Source organism: Schistocerca gregaria, chromosome 4 (assembly GCF_023897955.1).
Source record: "Schistocerca gregaria isolate iqSchGreg1 chromosome 4, iqSchGreg1.2, whole genome shotgun sequence".
In the NCBI taxonomy this organism is placed as follows: Eukaryota; Metazoa; Arthropoda; class Insecta; order Orthoptera; family Acrididae; genus Schistocerca; species Schistocerca gregaria.
The window spans coordinates 227,377,516-227,399,130 of record NC_064923.1 but is presented as its reverse complement, the minus strand read 5'-3'; the positions used below and the strand labels follow the sequence as shown (position 1 = coordinate 227,399,130).

Sequence of the window (21,615 nt, the reverse complement as noted above, 5' to 3'; positions counted from 1 at the left end):
TGTCATATTTGGCTGCCCGTTGTACCCGTTCTCTAAATGTCCTGCGTGTTCTCAGTGGCACGTCGTGGGGAGCGGATCGAACCGTCCTACTTCGCCTATATCGGTCGATCGTCCGCTCCAAGCTGGATTATGGGTGCTTTGTATACTCCTCTGCACGGCAGTCCATCTTATGCCGCCTCAACTCCATACAACATCGGGGTTTACGGCTTGCGATCGGAGCGTTTTATACTAGTCCCGTCGAGAGTCTTCATGCTGAAGCCGGTGAATTGCCACCCACCTACCGGCGCGATATACTGCTTTGTCGTTACCCTTTCGTGCACCGGATCCAACGCTCTCTTGAGCAGCTGGTGGACGACGGGTCTCCAGTTAGCTTTATGTGGGTTCCTGGCCATGTCGGTATCCCTGGGAATGAAGCTGCAGATGCCGCGGCCAAGGCTGCGGTCCTCCAGCCTCGGACGGATTCTTGTTGTGTCCCTTCATCAGATTGTAGCACGGTCATTTGTCGGCGGGCGCATTTTATCGCTGTGGCATGCCGATTGGGCTGCACTTACGGACAACAAGCTTCGGGCCTTGAAACTGCTTCCCGCAGCTTGGACGTCCTCCTCTCGTCCTTCTCGGCGGGAGGAGGTCGTTTTGGCCCGGCTACGAATTGGACATCTGCTGACGGCAGCGCCGGCGTCGTTCTGTCCATGTGGGCAATTGCTGACGGTCCGCCACACTTTAACGTCCTGTCCGGATTTTACTACGCTGCGTCTTGATCTAAGCATGCCATGTACCCTGGATGCCATTTTAGCGGATGACCCAGGAGCTGCTGCTCGCGTTCTTCGTTTTATCAACTTGACACACCTGTCTATGGACGTTTGATTATGCTGTATTTTTTTAATCCTATGCCTGTTAATACGTCTTTTATAGTGTTGTCCCTTTTAGTTGCTGTTTTAACCTTGTGCCTCGCGGTACATTCCTAAGTTAGTCAGTGCGCTAATGACCATTGTAGTTGTGCGCCCTAAAACCACAAAAAAATCTCCGCTTTACATGCTGTCATTTACCAGAAAAATCGCTTTGGTATCTCGATTGCCGCTCGGGATCAGCCGAGCGGTCAGGGGCGCCGTAGTCATGGACTGTTGGCTGGTCCCGCGCGGAGGTTTGAGTCCTCCCTCGGGCATAGGTGTGTGTGTTTGTCCTTTGGATAATTTCGGTTAAGTAGTGTGTAAGCTTAGGGACTGATGACCTTAGCAGTTCAGTCTCACAAGATTTCACACATATTTGAACATTTTTGGTGTCTCGAAGAGTTTGAGATGTCATGAATGCTATGAATATTTCACTTTCACTAAATCATTAATTTCTTGTGCTTGCAATGGAAATAGGTACAGATCTCACGTAAAGTCTAAGTAGGTCAATAACTATTACCATTAACGAAATGACAAGCAGTTCATCATGAAGCTGATAAATAAGGCTATAGAACACGACAGAATAAAATTTGCTTCCGAAATGCTTTAAGAAAGAATCCTGAGCATTTGGAGTGTAAACCGTTCCGGCAATTAGCCACAAGGGGCAGATCATTTCGGTCATAGCAAATGAAATGTGCAACTAAACAGGCGACACCAAACTGAGATGGCCTCCCCTTTGTGCCAGACGGATGGACTCGCCCAGAACTGAGAATGACAATGTATCTCCATGCAGGGGCAAAGTTATCTTATGAACAGCTCTACTAGGCCCATCTCAGGGCATGTAGTCTCACGAATTTTGTAGGGAGGTCAGTCATGTTTGGGACAGTATCATGTACTGATGTCAGTTGCGTTCCGTCCTTAATGGGGAGTGTCCGGTCGTGACGACGACCCGGGCGCCCTCTGCAGAACGCAGAAGCGCTCTGGGGTTTAAGTGGGTGGTGGTGAAAGGCCGGTAGACCGAGCGGAAACGCTGTTGCCTGTTAAATTGCGGTACTTGATGTGGCTCAGGGAGGAAATGTCGCCTCTATCCATTGTGCCTTTCTGCTGCTGATGTACGGGCAGCAGCATCTGCTGTCGATGCTGATTATCCGCCCTGCAATGCTGACAGAAGGCTCGTGGCATGCGGTGGCTTCCTGGTGGCTGTGACTGTATCGTCAGTGGCGGCCTACAATCGCACCAAAAGGTATTGGCACAGCTACATTTTAGTAGTTGTAGGTTAAACGAAACATATATTTCAGAACAGAACCCAGACACGTGCCACCTTACATTATATAGGTTCCAAATATGTCCAAATCACCTGTCCGTGAAGTAACATACAGTGTTATGAAAATAAATATCGCTCTTCTGCATTCAAAAAAGTATTGGCACACTCGTATGAATCTGACAGTGTGTTCGTTTTCTTCATTGATGTTCACCTTCTAATTGCTAGTGTGCATCCCTTTAGCATCTAAATGCCTAGAAACGCTTTGTATTAAATTGTGGTTGAGGTCAAGGGTAATTTTCGCCCATTCCTCCAAGAGCACTTTCTCAAAGCCGTTTTTACCGGACGGGCTCGTTTTTCTGACTTATGTTTCAAGATGGGCCCACAGTTTCTCAATGGGCTTCAAATCAGGGCTCTAAGGTGGTGTTAGAACCCTCCTGGGGGCACTGTACAGTACCCACTCCCAGGTGTTGATGGCGGTATGTTTTGGGTCGTTGTCTTGCTGGAAACGGAGCACCCCAGTAAGGCCCAATGTATTTGCACTAGAGTGTAAATTACCTCGCAACACGTCGATGTATCTCATATGATGCATTGTACCGTGGATTACTGATAGATGTCCAATGCTGGACGCCGCCATACAGCCCCAGACCATGATACCGCCACCACCGTGTTTGACTGTGGGATGCAAGTGTTTCGTGTCGATGTGTGTATTCGGCTTGCGCCAAACCTTCTTTGTTGCATCAAATTCGAACACATTGAACTTAGATTCGTCGCTAAGTATCACAGTGTTCTAAAATTCCATCGGCTTGCTGATGTAGTCCTTGGCAAACTACTCTCGTTTCTGCCGGTTAATTTCCGATATGTATGGCTTTTCCTGGGAGAACGTCCATTCATGTCAGCCTCGTTAAACACATTTCGTATAGTTTGAAAACTAACCGTCTTGTCGGAGGTTGTCTGAACCAACTCAGCAATAGTTGCTGCACTTGTAGCAGGTTCCTTCCGAGCAAGTGCGATGACACGGCGACGTTTTTGGGTTGTAAGCACTTTTGGACATCCAGGACGACACTTATTCACTGTTGTTCCAGTCTCTTTATATATACGAATGATGGCTCGTACCGTTGTGTAGCTAACAGACACCTCTGCTCCGATTTGTCGATAGCTTCTCCCTTGTGAATGCAGTAATACCACTCTCTCACGCAACGCCACTGAATGTTCCTTCTTCTTCGGCCCCATGCTGACCACTATCGCGCAATACAGCAACATATTAGCGACTGGACCGTCAACAACACGAAGTGTCTATTGCGTGAGCAGATGGCGTTCCGCTACCTGAAAACCCAGCAATACACCGAGAAGCCACGCTCTGTGCCAGTAATTTTTGTGTGCAGAGGAGATACATTTCTTTGTTAATAGTAGGCACTGTGGGCAAAATTGTAATGTCTGTTATGTGAGGTAGCACGTACATGTGCTGTGTACCGCAAGGTGTGGCGTTTGTAACCAGCAACGAAAAATACGGACGTGTGCCAATACTTTTTGGTGCGATTGTATTTCCGTCGTCACTTTGGAGCCTAGGTGGCCTCTCGGCTCTACGTGTGCCTTCCTCAGAGGCATGTGGGGACAGCTGTGACTGGCATTCGACTCGCTGCCGGTGCCAGGTGTGGACGGCAGTTTGGTGGGACTGCGGCACCGAATCCCGTGAGGAACGTAGTGGCGGCTGTAGCAGGCACAGCCCATGGCTGCTGCTAGCGCTGCCCAGGTTTCTCTGTGGCTGGCATGGCTCTCGGCGTCTTGGTAGTGGCGCTGCACACTGGCTGTGAGCGAATCAGAATGCCTCCGCCCCAAAATTCAGCCACATTTCCATCGCTACGAGGAACATTTCTTTCACTGAATAAAATCCGCGAAAAGTCTAGATCGCAACTGAGGTCAGTTGACTGTTCTAAGCATCAACAACTTCAGCTGATGGTGCTGTCTGAAGATGGCCTAAACCAGTCACTCTTAATAAAATAGTAATCGCGATCGACACTGTTCCTTCACTGATTTTTATATAGTTTACAAGAATCACTGTTTCCCAAAAATGTCATCGTTCACTAAAACCTCGCTCATAGTTACGTCGCCTATAATAAGAGACTTACCCTTGTGTGGTGACATTTGACCCACTTGCTAAGCGCCGTTGCCATTGTGTGGTCCAGTTTCCTGCTGAGCATGGCTAGCCTGTGTCTTAAGACGTAGTATCCTGATCAACTTGTCACCACAGTTGTGGCTACTAACCTGCAGGTAGGAAATGCAATACTTCCCGGTGGCTTTCTCATTATTTCCTATTACTTTACGATATAATCGGGTGGTGAGGTTAAACACAGTAGATGATAACACATGCCAAAACTTTTTTGCTGAAAATAACTTATTCTTATGTTTTTTTAGGGTGGGAAATCCAAAGATGATAGTTAAAAAATTGTATCACCCACCACTTCTTCACATTTTACTGTTAAATTTATTATTCAAGCGATTATTAAATAATTTAACAGCTTTTATATAGTTACAATAATTTAAAAAAGAGGTGTAATGAATGTAGATGACGTCGGTAGCACTGCTGAAAACCTGTGCTTTCAAAACAACGTAGATTCTATTTTTGTATTAACAGACGGTGTTTTGTTTACTGTCAACCTAGCCTCACTTCCCCGTTTCCTGTACATGTGCTCAGTAAAATGTGTAATCGTGGTTGTGAAAATTCCACTGACAGGTTTTGTTATATTTGTGGTGAGTTGGTGATTAACAGACACCAAAGAAACGTTACAGACTTTGTGAAAATGGTTTATCTATCATACTTTGGATCTTAACTTGGTGGTCAAGATACATCCTGAGCGCCACATAATGTACGTTATGTGTGTGTATTGGAGAAGTCAGAAAATGGTCCAAAAATAAGAAAAAATGATTTAGATTTGCTGTTCCTATGATACGGAGGGAGCCAAGAAATCATTCAGATGATTGCTACTTTTGCAGTGTTGACAGTACTGGTCATAGTTCGAAAAACAAGAAGGTAATAAGCTACCCCAACCTTCCGTCCGCCATCTGACCAGTAGGGCATGGCGTAGATTTTACTGTTCCTGAACGAACAGATTAAAATTCTATTCTAAAAGAAGTATTTTATGATGTACAATGTGATTTAGATGAATAACATTATGATGAATTCTATTGTAATACAGAAAGTCTAGAGTCCAGATTGTTTACTCAGACCGAGATTAACCATATGTTAGGGATCTAACGAAAGAAAATGCTGAATTGATTGGATCTAGATTAAAAGAAAAAAAAACTTATTGGCAGCTGGAACCAGCATATACATATATAGAAAGAGAGACCGAGAGCAGCAATTTTCTAAGTTTTTTCCAACAAGAAGGTGATTTAGTGTACTGCTTAGACATTCTCAGTTTGATGAATGAGTTTGGTATTGAATACAAAAGGAAGACTGGAGGCTGTTGCTTATCCAAAACTAGTATAAACGCTGTTTTATTGTACAATGGTAACATTTATTCATCTATACCTGTTGGACGTTCTCTACATAGGAAAGAAAGCTATTGAAATCTAGAAATGGTGCTAAATAAAATAGGCTATTCTGCTCATGGTTGGGTGATATGTGGCGATCTAAAAGTAACATGCATGCCCCTTGGTCAGCAAGGTGGCTTTACCAAATTTCCATGTTTCTTGTTGAATGTTACAGTAGGGCTAGGGATCAACACTCGTGCAGAACCTAGCGAGAAGAACGTTCTACGCAAATACCTTGTAGATCCAAAACACGTACTCCAACCACCTCTAAATATAAAGTTAGGGCTAATGAATCAGTTTGTAAAGGCTTTGCCTAAAATGGACCATGTTTTAAGTCCCTCTGCCAAAAGCTTCCATACCTTTCAGAAGCTAAAATAAAAGGCGTCTTTGTCGGACCTGACATTAGAAAATCGATGTTTGATGTTAACTTTGCATCCACAATGACCTTACATGAGAAAGAAGTATGGGTATTATTCAAGCAAGCCGTTACAAAGTTCTTAGGACATGAAAAAGACCCAGAATATGTTTCTATTATACCTACAATGTTAAAGAAGTTTCAAACTTTACGATGTTTAATGAGTCTGTAAGTGAGAGCGTTTTCACCAGGACATTAAAGTGATGGAAAAACGCTACCAAGGCCACTGGAACACCAACATGATGGTGGACTGCTGTTGGTCACTTCACCGAGAAGTTCAGCAAGCGACTCATCGTAGAAAAAACTACACAAGAAGCTTCAAAGAAAAAAAAGAGACCAATTATAGCTGACAAGTGAAACCTCTATGAACACACATCGTTGTGTTAAGTAGCTTACTGTAAATACAAACCAAGCTTATATTGTAACAAAGCGTTTCATTGACTTCTCCATTTACTGTATAGCATAAGATTTTTAAACTATATAATAAAAAGCATATTGCTCGACAACTATGGGTGATACAAAAAACTAAGGTTAGATTTGGATTCAGCTCATAAAAATCTATGCACATCAGATATCAAAGTACTAAAGATTTCAAAAAAATTCGTTGCCCTGTGTGATTTAAGGGCTGTGTAGTATCTGCATAAAATCCAACTTATTTTCATGGCCTACATCAACATTTCGGCGACAGGCTCGTACTTTAAGCCAATAAAACTTTCTCCAGAACGCAGAAACCAATGGAATGCAATAGCTGGCTCTACCTTCTTACATGAATCCAACTGATCATGCTCAGGAGCAGTTGAAACTTGCAGTGCATCTTTGCTGGAACCGTTCTCTCACACTGCATGACCTCAGAGCAGAGGAAACCTTGGAACAGCATGACAAGGAGGATCTAAGTATTTTACGAAGCACGAGGTAGACCACCGTTGGCGATGAATATTAGGCAGTAGCGGATTTCGATTTTACAGACCTGCTAATATGTGAACTTTCGAACGTAGAACATTTATTTTGAAAGTTAGGTTCATGGTGTACGGCAAAGATATTTTCTAGTTCAATGAAGCGTATTATTTAGCTACCTGATCTCTCTGAATCTGACTTCCACACGTTCCAAAGTATGGATGTGATGAAAATCGTTTTCTTTGCTGTGTTACTACAATTTGGAAAATAAAGCGATAACAATGACTACTCCCATGGCTCAAAGCCACTTAGTGTTATCAACTGCATGGTGCTACCGGTTGTATATCAGTTGTGCGCCTCTGAAACAAAAGTCGCTAGTATTCTTCATGAGATCAATGGGCTCCAAGAGTCTTATGCTAAAATATGAAAATAGTCAGCAACTGCTGAATATAAGTAAGACTCGGGCACTACCCCACTGTATTGTTACGGAAACATTTATTGGATGTTTTAGATTAGACCTTAGGGGTACCATTAGTATGTCCCTCGTAGTAGTGTCTTTTTTTCAACGAAACCCTGTATTTCAATATGTACGACGTAAGGTTTGATAAGCAGTTCAGTGGATAAAAACGAGCTGTCTGGAAAGTGGTTGTAGCGGAAAATAGAGTAGTTTACTGTGTCAGCTGTCGTAGTATCCTACCAAATGAGATAGTTCTTGATCTGTGGTTTTATAAGTGGAATTGCATAGCCCTTAGTAACAGTATAGCTTGTTGTGGGTTGCTGTGAAATGGACAAAACATGAGGTCGGAATGGGCCTAAAACTACGCTTGACAAGCAGATGGACCCTCTCTGCTAGGAAACTGGGGAACGGGTAACTACAGAAAGCATTATGTAGCTGCGTTACTCTTTGTAGGTACTGTCAAAAGCCATAAAATGTGCATTTTATAATAATAAAAATAGCTCCCTCTGTACATCAGACACCGTCTTACATTTTAACAGACAGTCGGTGCTAGAAACGACAGCATTGCCGGCCGGTCGGGTTGGGTGGCCGAGCGGTTCTAGGCGCTACAGTCGGGAACCCCTCGACCGCTATGGTCGCAGGTTCGAATCCTGCCTCTGGCATGGATGTGTGTGATGTCCTTAGGTTAGTTAGGTTTAAGTAGTTCTAAGTTCTAGGAGACTGATGACATCAGATATTAAGTCCCATAGTGCTCAGAGCCATTTGAACCATTTTTGACAGCATTGCCCTACCGCGCACATGTCAACTGTAACACTTACCTGATTCGTTTCTGGAGCCATAGGCATTCTCGTGGAGTCCCTCGCAATGTGTGTAAGTTTATTATACGGTTCTTAACAGTTTGAACTATTTAACGGAGAATTAAGAGGTCGTAATTGAAATTTTGTTTTGTCTCTGATCAGTACCATAACGTTTATACTGTGAAGTAACTTCGCGTCAAGATAGTTCCTTGTGAGTTTCACACTAATCTTCATCAGTCACAGGCACAAAAAAGGGAGCTGCTGCTACCACGATGATACAAGTACAGTGTGTCTGTACAATCGGTAACAAGAGAGTTGGGCCTTCTTCGTTGTAAGAACTATGCACAGTGAATGTGAAAAGCTGTTACGTGTGTAAAGTGAAAATCTTCTGGGTTGTTATCCCGCGTCATATTTCCTTCTAAAGTAAACTATGTTTCGACCTCTCTGCTGGGGTCGTCTTCAGGATGTTACTGTGTCGACTATTGCTAGAATACCGTCAGAGATCAATGTAGCGTTGTCTTATAAAGGGGAGTGCTGGAGAAGTGGGAGCATCGCCTAAAATTCTCTTAGCTACCATTGGTGGGCCATCGTCATAGGCTAATATTCCCGCGCTGATGCAGCATAAAGGGCGTTATTTGCTGAACCCTTATGGATACTACTGGTGGCCGATCGTCATTAGATACAAAGGCACTATTTCACATTTACAATGGAGAAGGTTTATTGGTTGAAATTCCTCCCACTGCTATTGGTTATCCATTGGCGAAAGGAACAGAGCAAGAGAGGGGGAATGTTTACACAAAATATTGTTGTCCGTAGCGGTGACTAGCAGCGCGTTGTTTGTATTGTTCACACACTGCTGCCGCATATTTACTTCCTTGATGGCGGAGAGCCAGGCTAATTTGAATGACGAGATACCGCCTTCTCACTCAATTAGATTACCGTTCGTTTCTGGGGTCACCGACCGCATAAGCAGAATAATAAAGAAAAATGTTATCCAGACGTCTTTCCTTAATCAAAACAAAATAAAAGTTTTTTCCGACGGAAAACGGATGCACCTGATTTCCTCTACGATGCAGACGTCTGTCAAGAGACATGTGGCTGTGGCAAAGCGCATGTAGGTGAAACGGAAAGAACGTTTAAAGAACGCATTCAGGAGCACGAACGGCACATGTGGCTAAAACAAAGTATACAATCGGCAGTAGAGGAACATCATGAGAACTGTGGCTGAGGCATAGATTTTAATAACGTACGTGTGCTGGCTAAAGAAATCTATATTTATAGAAGAAAGATCCAAAAAGCGGTTGAAATTGTCAAGAACACTTACGATTTCAACAGAGGGGACGGCTATAGGCTTCGGGCATCAGGGCTCCCCACCATCAAGGAAGAAAATATGCGGCCGCGGTGTGCGAGCAATACGAACAACACGCTGCAAGTCAACTCGGCGGACAATAACATTTTTGGTAAACATTCCCCCTCTCTTTCTCTGTCCGTTTGCCATCCAGCCAACGATCATGGATAGCCAATACCAGTAGAAGGAATTTCAACCAACAACCCTTCTCAGCGAAAGTGTGAAAATCGTGCCTTTCTATCCAATCACGATGGTACACCAATTGTATTCATAAGTGTTACGTCCTGAAGAAGATCCCAGCAAAGGGGTCGAAACGTCGATTACTTTAAAAGGAAATATGAAGTGGCCTAACAACCCAGAAGATTTTAATTTTAGTGACAAGGGCCATGAAAGTCTGCAGGCTAACATGTTACATGTGTGTGTTTGTCCAGATGAGGTTCGACTGGAGCGGCTGTACCTCAACTGCAAGTGCAGCCTGGAGCGCACCAAGGTGGCGCTCGACGCGTACTTCTCGCTGAGGAGTCGCATGCCGGAGTTGCTGCAGGGGAGGGACCTGCTGCGACCCGACATGCAGGCCATGGCCCAAGACGTGTGAGTCACTCACACAAATACGAGACACCTCGTCGAACGGCGTTTCTTACAGCATTGTTATAACTGTAACCATTCCTTCCCGCACGCTAAGGCTGTTAATAAAATAACGATATATACACTACTCGCCATTAAAATTGCTACACCAAGAACAAATGCAGATGATAAACGGGTATTCATTGGACAAATACATTATACTAAAACTGAAATGCGATTACATTTTCACGCAATTTGAGTGCACAGGTCCTTAGAAATCAGTACCCAGAACAACCACCTCAGGCCATAATAGAGGCCTTGATGCACCTGGGCATTGAGTCAAACAGAACTTGAATGGCATGTACAGGTACAGCCGCCAAAGCAGCTTTCACACGATACCACAGTTCATCAAGAGTAGCGACTGGCGTATTGTGACGAGACAGTTGTCGGCCACCATTGCTCAGACGTTTTCAGTTGGTGAGACATCTGGAGAATGTGCTGGCCAGGGCAGTAGTCGGACGTTTTCTGTATCCAGTAAGGCCTGCACAGAACTTGCAACATGAGGTCGTGCGTTATCCTGCTGAACTGTAGGGTTTCGCAGGGATCGAATGAACGGTAGAGATACGGGTCGTAACACATCTGAAATGTAACGTCCACTGTTCAAAGTGCCGTCAATGCGAACACCGAAACGTGTAACCGATGTCACCCCATACCTTCACGCCCAGTGATACGCCAATATGGCGATGACGAATACACGCTTTCAATGTGGATTCACCACGATGTCGCCAAACTCGGATGCGACCATCATGCTGCTGTAAACAGAACCTGGATTGATCAAAAAATGCTATTTTGCCATTCGTACACCCAGGCTCGTCGATGAGTACACCATCGCAGCAACCCCTGTTTGTGATGCAGCGTCAAGGGTAACCACAGCCATGGTTTCCAAGCTGATAGTCCATGCTGCTGCAGACGTCGTCGAGCTGTTCGTTCAGATGGTTGTTGTCTTGCAAACGCCCGCATCTGTTGACTCAGGGATCGAGACGTGGCTGCACGATCCGTTACAACCATGGGGGTAAGATGCCTGTCATCTCGACTGTTACTGATACGAAGCCGTTGGGATCCAGCACGGCGTTCCGTATTACCCTCCTGAACCCAGCGATTCCATATTCTGCTAACAGTCATTGGATCTCGACCAACGTGAGTAGCAATGTCGCGATACGATAAACCGCAATCGCGATAGATTACAATCTGACCTTTATGAAATTCGGAAACGTGATGTTACGCATTTCTGCTTTTTACACGAGGAATCACAACAACGTTTCACCAGGCAACTCCGGACAACTACTGTTTGTGTATGAGAAATCAGTTGGAAACTTTCCTCATGTCAGCACGTTGTAGGTGTCGCCACCGGCGCCAACCTTATGTGAATGCTCTGAAAAGCTAATCATTTGCATATCTCACCATCATCTTCCTGTCGGTTAAATTTCACGTCTGTAGCTCGTCATCTTTTTGGTGTAGCTGTTTTAATGGCGAGTAGTGTAGTTATTTTTATTTGAACATCGATGTGTAAGGGCGATATTTTTTCGCCGATATATGGGTATACCGATATCAAAAGGCCAATATTCTAATTTTATGTTTAGTTTTTTCGCTATTTTCGGCAAGTATTTGAAGTTGTTCTTTTGAAAATGTAGTAAAACATAATTTTACTTTCGCTGTGTAAAGAAGTCTCACTACTTTTTAAGCTTTTATCATGTTCAGTCTTTCTCTTTCACTGTGTGAAGCAAGTATAGATGGCACAAATATAGTAGTCCGATTGCGCTGGAAGGGTGGCGGCGGTGTGAATGGAATAACAAGATTTCCAATGTGAAGAAACAGGGTTAAAAAACAATTTTTAATGCAAGTAGTGTGTTATTTTTTTACATTGCCATTGTTCAAAAACAGCTGCTGAAAAGATGAGTAAAACTCTGAATAGGAAGATTGGTGTTTGCGGTGGACGGAGATGTGGGAGGGGAAATGCTGACGCAATCGGAACTCGGCGCTACCAACAGGAACTGCTACGTTTAGCTTCACCACTCATTTTTGACACTACAACTGCTAGGTTGCTAGCGTTTTCAGAAATTAAAAAACCGGACGGTAGAAATGGAGTGTTCCGGACAAACCCGATACGTGACCGAACCGAACGACGGACCCATCATGCACCTTTTATTGTGCCACTTACATGCAGTCACCACTGTTAGCAAAGTGGTTGTCGCCAAGCATGAATGTGCATCGTTATCATTTCAGTTCCTGCTCTAAGGGGGATAGGCAGCTGCTAGCTTGTTGATGTACTGTATATCTAATAACAAAAAAAATATTTAAAAATACAGCTCTAAAACGGTAGTATATTTACAATGTGCAATTGTTGTTTTTATAGCTCGCAGCGTTGACATTTTTCCGTCAACACGTCGATACATCGTTAAATCGATTCCCTTTATGTCGAGAGCCGATTGTGATATTTTATAAATGTAGATATATCGATATATCTTTATATCTTTTAAACACGTCAACAGTACTACCGCACACCAACTGCAGATGAAGTAATGTAAGAGGTACGTTGTCTTTTAGTCTCCATACGGGCTGACAATTATTGAGGTATATGAAAAAAAACGTAAATTTGTTACAAACTACGGCGTACACACGCTTTATTGGACATGTAAATGTCACTTCAGATATTACGGTTTAGGTTATTACTTCTTCTACACTCCTGGAAACGGAAAAAAGAACACATTGACACCGGTGTGTCAGACCCACCATACTTGCTCCGGGCACTGCGAGAGGGCTGTACAAGCAATGATCACACGCACGGCACAGCGGACACACCAGGAACCGCGGTGTTGGCCGTCGAATGGAGCTAGCTGCGGAGCATTTGTACACCGCCGCCGTCAGTGTCAGCCAGTTTGCCGTGCCATACGGAGCTCCATCGCAGTCTTTAACACTGGTAGCATGCCGCGACAGCGTGGACGTGAACCGTATGTACAGTTGACGGACTTTGAGCGAGGGCGTATAGTGGGCAAGCCGGAGGTCGGGTGGACGTACCGCCGAATTGCTCAACACGTGGGGCGTGAGGTCTCCACAGTACATCGATGTTGTCGCCAGTGGTCGGCGGAAGGTGCACGTGCCCGTCGACCTGGGACCGGACCGCAGCGACGCACGGCTGCACGCCAAGACCGTAGGATCCTACGCAGTGCCGTAGGGGACCGCACCGCCACTTCCCAGCAAATTAGGGACACTGTTGCTCCTGGGGTATCGGCGAGGACCATTCGCAACCGTCTCCATGGAGCTGGGCTACGGTCCCGCCCAACGTTAGGCCGTCTTCTACTCACGCCCCAACATCGGGCAGCCCGCCTCCAGTGGTGTCGCCACAGGAGTGAATGGAGGGACGAATGGAGACGTGTCGTCTTCAGCGATGAGAGTCGCTTCTGCCTTGGTGCCAATGATGGTCGTATGCGTGTTTGGCGCCGTGCAGGTGAGCGCCACAATCAGGACTGCATACGACCGAGGCACACAGGGCCAACACCCGGCATCATGGTGTGGGGAGCGATCTCCTAAACTGGCCGTACACCTCTGGTGATCGTCGAGGGGACACTGAATAGTGCACGGTACATCCAAACCGTCATCGAACCCATCGTTCTACCATTCCTAGACCGGCAAGGGAACTTGCTGTTCCAACAGGACAATGCACGTCCGCATGTATCCCGTGCCACCCAACGTGCTCTAGAAGGTGTAAGTCAACTACCCTGGCCAGCAAGATCTCCGGATCTGTCCCCCATTGAGCATGTTTGGGACTGGATGAAACGTCGTCTCACGCGGTCTGCACGTCCAGCACGAAGGCTGGTCCAACTTAGGCGCCAGGTGGAAATGGCATGGCAAGCCGTTCCACAGGACTACATGCAGCATCTCTACGATCGTCTCCATGGGAGAGTAGCAGCCTACATTCCTGCGAAAGGTGGATATACACTGTACTAGTGCCGACATTGTGCATGCTCTGTTGCCTGTGTCTATGTGGCTGTGGTTCTGTCAGTGTGATCATATGATGTATCTGACCGCAGGAATGTGTCAATAAAGCTTCCCCTTCCTGGGACAATGAATTCACGGTGTTCTTATTTCAATTTCCAGGAGTGTATATGCCTGCATCATTGGCGATGATGTGGCGCAGACGAATAGCGAAGTTGTGCATGACCCGCTGAAGTGTCGGAACACCCACGCTGTCGATGAACTCCTGAATGGCCGTGTATAGCTCAGCTATGGGCTTGCGGTTATTGCTGTACACCTTGTCTTTAACATAGCTCCACAGAAAGGAGAGGCATGTGTTCAGATCCGGAGAATCTGGCGGCCAATCGAGGCCTATGCCAGTGGAATCTGCGTACCCCAGAGCTACAATTCGGATCCCAAAGTGTTCCTCAAGGACATCGCTCTCCTGCTTGGATGGGGTCGAGCTCCGTCTTGCATGAGCCACATCTTGTCGTAATCAGGGTCACTTTGGATAATGGGGATGAAATCATCTTCCAAAACTTTCACGTACCATTCGGTAGTCACAGCGCCATCAAGAATTATAGCACCGATTGTTCCATGACTGGACGTTTCACACTATAACATTACGTGTTGAGGGTGAAGCGACTTCTCGATCATGAAATGTGGTTTCTCAGTCCACCAAAAGCGTCGATTTTCCTTACTGATGAACCCGTACATATGAAAGTGGACTTGGTTGCTAAAAAACCACAATGTTCATATTAATTCCCATTATCCGCAGCGGGCAACAGCACAGTTTGAACGCCCTAAGGCAAACCATTCAGAAATTATGACTTTGTTTGGTATAGTTCAGTAATTGTCACCCTGTACCTCTTTCACTGGATTTAGGATTCATTAATTCAATTTATATCACATTACGTTATTGCCTGTTTTCAAGTCTGTGGGATAATACCGATGCCCAGATGAAATTTCCGCACAATCTGAATTTTGATTGTGATGTTTAAGTGTCCTTTCTGATCAGCAAATTCCAAGTCCGTGCCTGTTCACTAAAGCACATGAGAACGTAAGTTTATCTGAGTGTTAGAAGGGATTTCTACTCTACGCTGGTGGAGATATCTGGAGTGTATGCAGTTAATTAAGCAACGCGAGGAGTACAGTCCTGATAAGTATTGCTGAAAATGCAGGCAGATAATTGTGTAATTGAATAAATTTCGGTCAGATAATGTTGGAAAGTTTCGGAGATAATGAACAACAGCTTCGTTGTTGGTCGTAGTCAAAGGAAAGCGGGCAGTGACGGAGTAAATTCAATGCTGAGGTTTTCAGATAAACTTGGCACGCTGGACAAATCAGGTCCTTGTCTGATGAAGTGGGTAAGTGATGGAAGACTGCAGAGGTTGCTGTCGTATGGAGCTGCACCAGCTTCAAGCAGAATTGGTAACAGTCATGTAATCGTAAATGTGATTTATAGAACCCAGAGTAATTGATAGCTTCATGAGTATTTTATTTTTCTTGTAGAATAATTAACTAATGAGATAATTTGGACTCATTCTTTCAGTGTGAATGTCCGGTTTTTCTTGCAGAAAGACGTGGTTCCCAAGCGATCCACCCTGTTGTTAACCACCAAAGCTTTAATTATGGGAGCTCCAACTTGCCTCCCTGCGTTTGTATCATACGTGCTCTGTAGGTTTCTTTGCTAAAGTATCAGAGTTCAATTTAAACATGAATTCCTCTAACAGAGCATGCCTCGTGTTTGTGAGATTAACATCCTCTCCAGTGTAGAAGCTGTCTCCTCGCTACACGGAGAACGTCGCACACTGAACACTCTACCACTTAAAGATAAATTCTTCTCGGGTTGACAGCCGAGTCAATGCGTTGTTCTCCAGCAACGTTTCAGCAAGTTTCTTACTTGCCATCTTCAGGCGAAGTGTCGGGTTCACGTCTCGTCCGGGTCTTTATAGTCGCTGGACCACGGGCATCTCTGCATCCTTGGCGCGGGTCGGGCCAATCAGGCGCGAGCGGAATCGGCGCGGCGGCGCCTGGTGTGGGGGGGGGGGGGGGGGGGGGGGGGAGCCGCGGGCGCCGGGTCCTGGCGTCTCGTCTCGGTGCGGCCTGTTTATTCCATACGCCGCCACCGACCTACCTCCATCGGAGCGCTCTCGTCTCATTCTTGACAATGTTGTATTTCACGCACTGCTGCCGGCCTGTGTGGCCGAGGAAATCAGGAAGCGGTCAGTTACAAGCAATGATCTGGTAGTCGTCTCTGTAAGGCTGTACCAAGTTAGCGTTACCCACGTATAGCATTAGATTAGGATTTCTCTCCTAAATTTATGGCTTTAATGATTCATTTTTTCTGTGAATAGAATACGGCATGTCCATTACGCTTCCTATTATGAGCGATTCAAAACTGCCAAAAGGGTGGGATGTCTGATGACGGAAGAATCTGATATACTGTGTAGACCAGTAACAGTTTTGTCAATTATAATCCACAGACATTTCCCCAATTTGTACTAACGTTAATCTTAATGATTCAACAAGTACCTTTCAGCAGGAAATTGGGTAAGTTTTCTCATGGGCTTTCAAATGAATAACAGTACTTTGATTTTTTAAGAAAAATCTTTTATTTGTACAAAATCAAAGGTCAACTTGTACTTAGTCACTTATGGAATATTGTCATCCAAGTGACGGCCATTCTCTCGAATACAATTTTCAACTCTTCACCGGAAGGTGCTCATAAATCGGGGCAACAGGCATTGGTTAATGGCCAAACACACCTCTGCTTTAGTGTCAGCCTTCCATTCCATTAAGCTTTTGGGTTCGATGGCATAGAAGCTCTTTCACGTACCCTGACAATAACAACTCACATGGACAAGACTGGGAACTTAATCCACGACTCGTCACCGAAACGAGAAATGAGGTGTGCAGGGAAAATTGTTCCTCGTAACTGGATGCATTTGCAGTGAGCGATGTGCCAGTATCCTGTTGAAAATAAACACTTCCTCTGTTTATCCGTTAACTCCGGAATTCTGGTAGGAACAACTGTCGGTGTTACACTCTGCTCCGCCTTAAAAAAGGAAGGGTCCCGCTACACCAGCAGCAGCTGAGGCAAACCACCCAGTCACCGTGCAGAGGGAAGTCTGATGCCGGCCGCGGTGGTCTCGTGGTTCTAGGCGCGCAGTCCGGAACCGTGCGACTGCTACGGTCGCAGGTTCGAATCCTGCCTCGGGCATGGATGTATGTGATGTCCTTAGGTTAGTTAGGTTTAAGTAGTTCTAAGTTCTAGGGGACTAATGACCACAGCAGTTGAGTCCCATAGTGCTCAGAGCCATTTTTGGAAGTCTGATCCATTTAATGAAAATCCGTCTCATCGCTCATAAACGTTATTTATTGCATCTGGGCTTTCTTTAAAGATCGCGTAAAAATGTATACCAATCTCATTATTGGAAGTTCCTCCTATCCTTGAACTGATGGACGCCCAGAGTAATATTTCTCTCAGACACACGGCGCATCCGTGATGTGCCGATGAACTCGGATTCCTCTCACAATGGCGACGTGTACCGCTGTGTCCACCTTTTTTGTCCAGCTGTGCCCGCCTTTTTATCAAGACATAGTTGCTTCTTCTTAAGAATATTTCCTATTATGAAAGCTTTAACCTATACAAGAGTATACTGCGATTAGGTTGGAGCTTTGAGATGAAATATTTGCCGGGATGCAATGACAGACCCTCAGTATTTAGAACAAAGTCATCGTACGCGGAAACGCCTACTCTGTCTTCCCCTATTCCAGTATTACTGAAACGACGGACAGTTCCGAAGTGAATGACGTATGCCCTTCTCGCTTTCACCAATGATTTTGACATACTGTCAAATACAAAAACATCACTGTGTGAGATGTACAATGTCGAAATTTCCACAGCGTGAATCGTTCCGTCTGCCTCTTTAGTTCGATGAGCCGCTGAGACACTATTATTCCTGGTAAGCTAAGCTGTGACTGTCTGCTGTTATTTGGATTTATTTCGGGTCCTCTCCAATTCTCCCTTCTGTGAATCCTAAAATAACGAGTTGTACTTAAGAAATGATGGATCTAAGCTTATATAAGCTGCCTCTGTCATGTACGTCGCACATTTCCTTCGCATAGACAGTGATTTTCTTTTTCTTCCGCCTTGTTCTAAACGGTGTTGTAAATCCCATCGAACGCATTCTTTTAGATATTTAAAGGTTGTGGTTTTTCCCAGCGAACTAGCATCGTTCATGTGATCAAACAAAAGTACGTCTTTCCCCTCGCTTGCGGCAATAACTACCAGTATACTGAGTCGCTTTACAGAACGTTGGTTCTCTGCATCTCTTTCTGCGATTTACTTCAGACATCTGGCATTGCAACAACCCTTCACCAATAGCACCATCTACGAACAGTTTCCTACGCACTTCTCGTACAAGCAGGAGATCTAAAGAGATTTTCAGACGGCCAGCTGTTGGCATCTTATCATATTCCAGGGGCCACATGTAGGGCAACGTGGCGCACTATGTTTGAAACTGTGGGAGAAATCCTGACTTCTGATTTGTCTGCACTGGCAGAATACCTCCGTAAGTGGGGGCTAAAGCTGTTAATACAGAAATAAATGCCTTCTTCCCTAATAACGGGCTATCAGTATAGATCTGAATGTCTGTACAGATGACACACACAATAGCCACAAGGAGCCAAAATATATGGGTGTCACGCTAGATAAAACTGTCTTTCGAACTGTTGATGAGTGCAAGAATTAATCTCTTTCAAATGTGGAATGACATCAGGAACATCAGTGGCAACTTTACGGGCTTCTGCAAAGATAGTGGTATACTCTGCGGTGGAGTACTGTCCTCAGGTGTTTGAACAACGCTTATGTAAATAAAATTGCTCTCTAACTTTATAATACTATGGTTTCAGGAGCAATGGCTACCTGTATTGAGTCGCATACTCTCCTCAGATATGAGAAGGAAAGATGCTTTATCTTAGTAAATTCCGAGCTGTGGGTACATTTTAACATTCTTGATTTCATCGTCAGTAAAATTCATTCAAGACTATCTGATCTACTTCCAAACAGAATTTAACAGCACCAGCTCGTGGCGGAGAGAATGGCTCCAAAATGTCCCAGCAAATGCCTTTTCTTACCTTGTAGTACTAAGAGAGCTTCCAGACTTGATCAACACCGCAAAATATAATCAGTTCTCTAGCAACGGAAAACGGCAAATTAAAGATGAGCAGATTGAATTTTTACATGGAGAATGCTGTCCTCTCCAGCGTAGACTGGGTAGCACTGTGGCAGAGTATCCAACAAACCACGGAAGATAGCAGTGCCACAGCTCATAGAGGGGTTGGAGGTATTCCTGATGACAACGCCGAGGGCCATCAAATTATATATAATTACATGTTTACTCAGGATTAAAAATAAAGTGGTTCGATATTAAAATGTACTTAGATGCCATAGGACAAATAAATCTACGGACAGTCTGATGGAGTTTCCGACGACTTACTCGAGTCATTAATAAATTAAGTTCGTAGTAATGGTAATATCACTTTCCGTATCTGTACGTGCGAAACTAATTTCACATCTCACGATGTTTACCCTTTAATCCAGTTACGAACCTTATCCGACCATCGGAAAGATGCTGCTTTCGAAGCACAAAACAAGCGAAAATGCTCCTGTTTATTAGAAGATTCTGCCGTCTTCAGCCTCTTCAAAATCTGCCCAAGAAAGTGGCATGTGCTCTTTTTAACGTCCAACTCAACTCAAACTCCCACAAGCCACCCTAATTGTAGCTCGCTCATATTCACTACTACATCGCTGTAAGTAGCTCATAACCATCCACTCCCACTTGCCCATCTTCATTCACTCATTCACTGAATTAAGCCAACTCACTGTCGTTGCCTCTCAGTATATCTCTACCTGCCATTGTCTGCTGTATCACAGCCGCTGTTCCACTAATTTTGTCTCCTCTCATCGTCACTCCCTCCCTTTTGCTCTCTCTTATTGCTCTCATTTCATTCAATCCTTCCTATTACTGTCTGTTCTCACTGACACTATCTCTCTATTGTTGTAATTGTCGTAGACTCTCGCATTGTCACCGTATTCACCTACTTTCCCTTTCGCCTTCTCTTTATTCGTCTCACACTAGAAATCTCTCTTTCACTCTTTTCGTAGCACCGTTCTACCGTTCTCAACTATGTTCCATTATTATTTCTAATGTTACTCCAACTGGAGTTCTGGCTAAAATACCTCTCATTACAAGCATGGAAATACTTAGCTTTGAACCGTCGAATCTTCTCCGCCACTAACGTTCATTAGGGGACGTATATTGATTTGGCTGGATTTCGGACGTGATGAAAACTTCGATGTTAAAATTGGCCAACACACTGATGAATCTTTTAACAGCCGATGTATTTTCCATAAGCATTTCCAAAGATGTTCACACGTAAACTGTCTTCTGTGAGAATGATTAAGAAAAATCAACTGTTACAGGCTTTGCGTCATGACATTGGCCAAACTGCGACTGACTGCAAGTACTTTGCACCGCTCGGTATATATCCTATCTTAACAACGTATATTCTTAGAGCTATTGTCAAAATCAGTTACGTTTACTGATTTTATAATGAAAAGTTAATGATTTACAGCAAACTCTTAGTACAGTGTTAAATATAATAAATTATTATTCATTCTGAATAAATTTCATGATACGGTTCTCTTAACTTTGGTGTAGAAAGTTGTTTATGAAGTTAAAATAAGTTTTATCCCTAACATTAACTGATGTGTAGTACAAAATGCCAAGTAGAATTCTGGTTAAAATTTTGTATGATAATTTCTTAGTATCAAAAGACTGAATATCAATAGTGTTTCCATCGAAATGTTAGAGAATCATTAGTGAAAAAGTTAATTACAATTGATCTAAGTGTTTCTTCGTTATTGATATAATACATAAAGTGCACAAATTACGTTAAATACATCATATGTTTGTCTCGTCGGTAAGTTGAAATTTACGAATTTTTCATATCAATTATTGGTTTCATTACAGCACAGATATTTCCCCTGTCATTTTGGCAGGAATATAGTAATGCAATCACGAGAACAAAATTATAATTCTTTCTGAAATTTACGACAATATGTTAATCTACAACATCAGGTTTTCTAATTGCAACTTTCTGTTGATTACAGTGAAATGATCTGACATATTGTTACTGATCTTAATTCCGTATGTAATTGAACCATACAGTTTAATTTTCTGATAGAAATTAAGAAAAACCATACTTTCTAAATTTTGTCCATTACATATTGTGGGTCGGGTACTATACAATTTGCTAATTTTTAATTGTATCGAAGCATTCATCAACTACCCTATAACTAAACGTATTACATATTGCCTCTCTCTTTTTCTCTCACACTGCCTCTGTCTCCTTCTCTATTTCTTGCCGACCACGGTGG

The 21,615-nt window shown here is 44.1% G+C and overlaps 1 protein-coding gene across 2 annotated transcripts in view; it reads left to right on the top strand.

Moving 5' to 3' along the window:
- The window catches only part of LOC126267152 (alpha-tocopherol transfer protein-like), a 112,220-nt gene that overhangs the window by 53,320 nt on the left and 37,285 nt on the right, over positions 1 to 21,615 (top strand). For both annotated transcript variants that reach the window (XM_049972090.1, XM_049972089.1), the window contains exon 3: positions 10,025 to 10,184. In XM_049972090.1, coding sequence (XP_049828047.1) covers positions 10,025 to 10,184 — 160 coding nt within the window. The remainder of the gene's footprint in view (positions 1 to 10,024; positions 10,185 to 21,615) is intronic.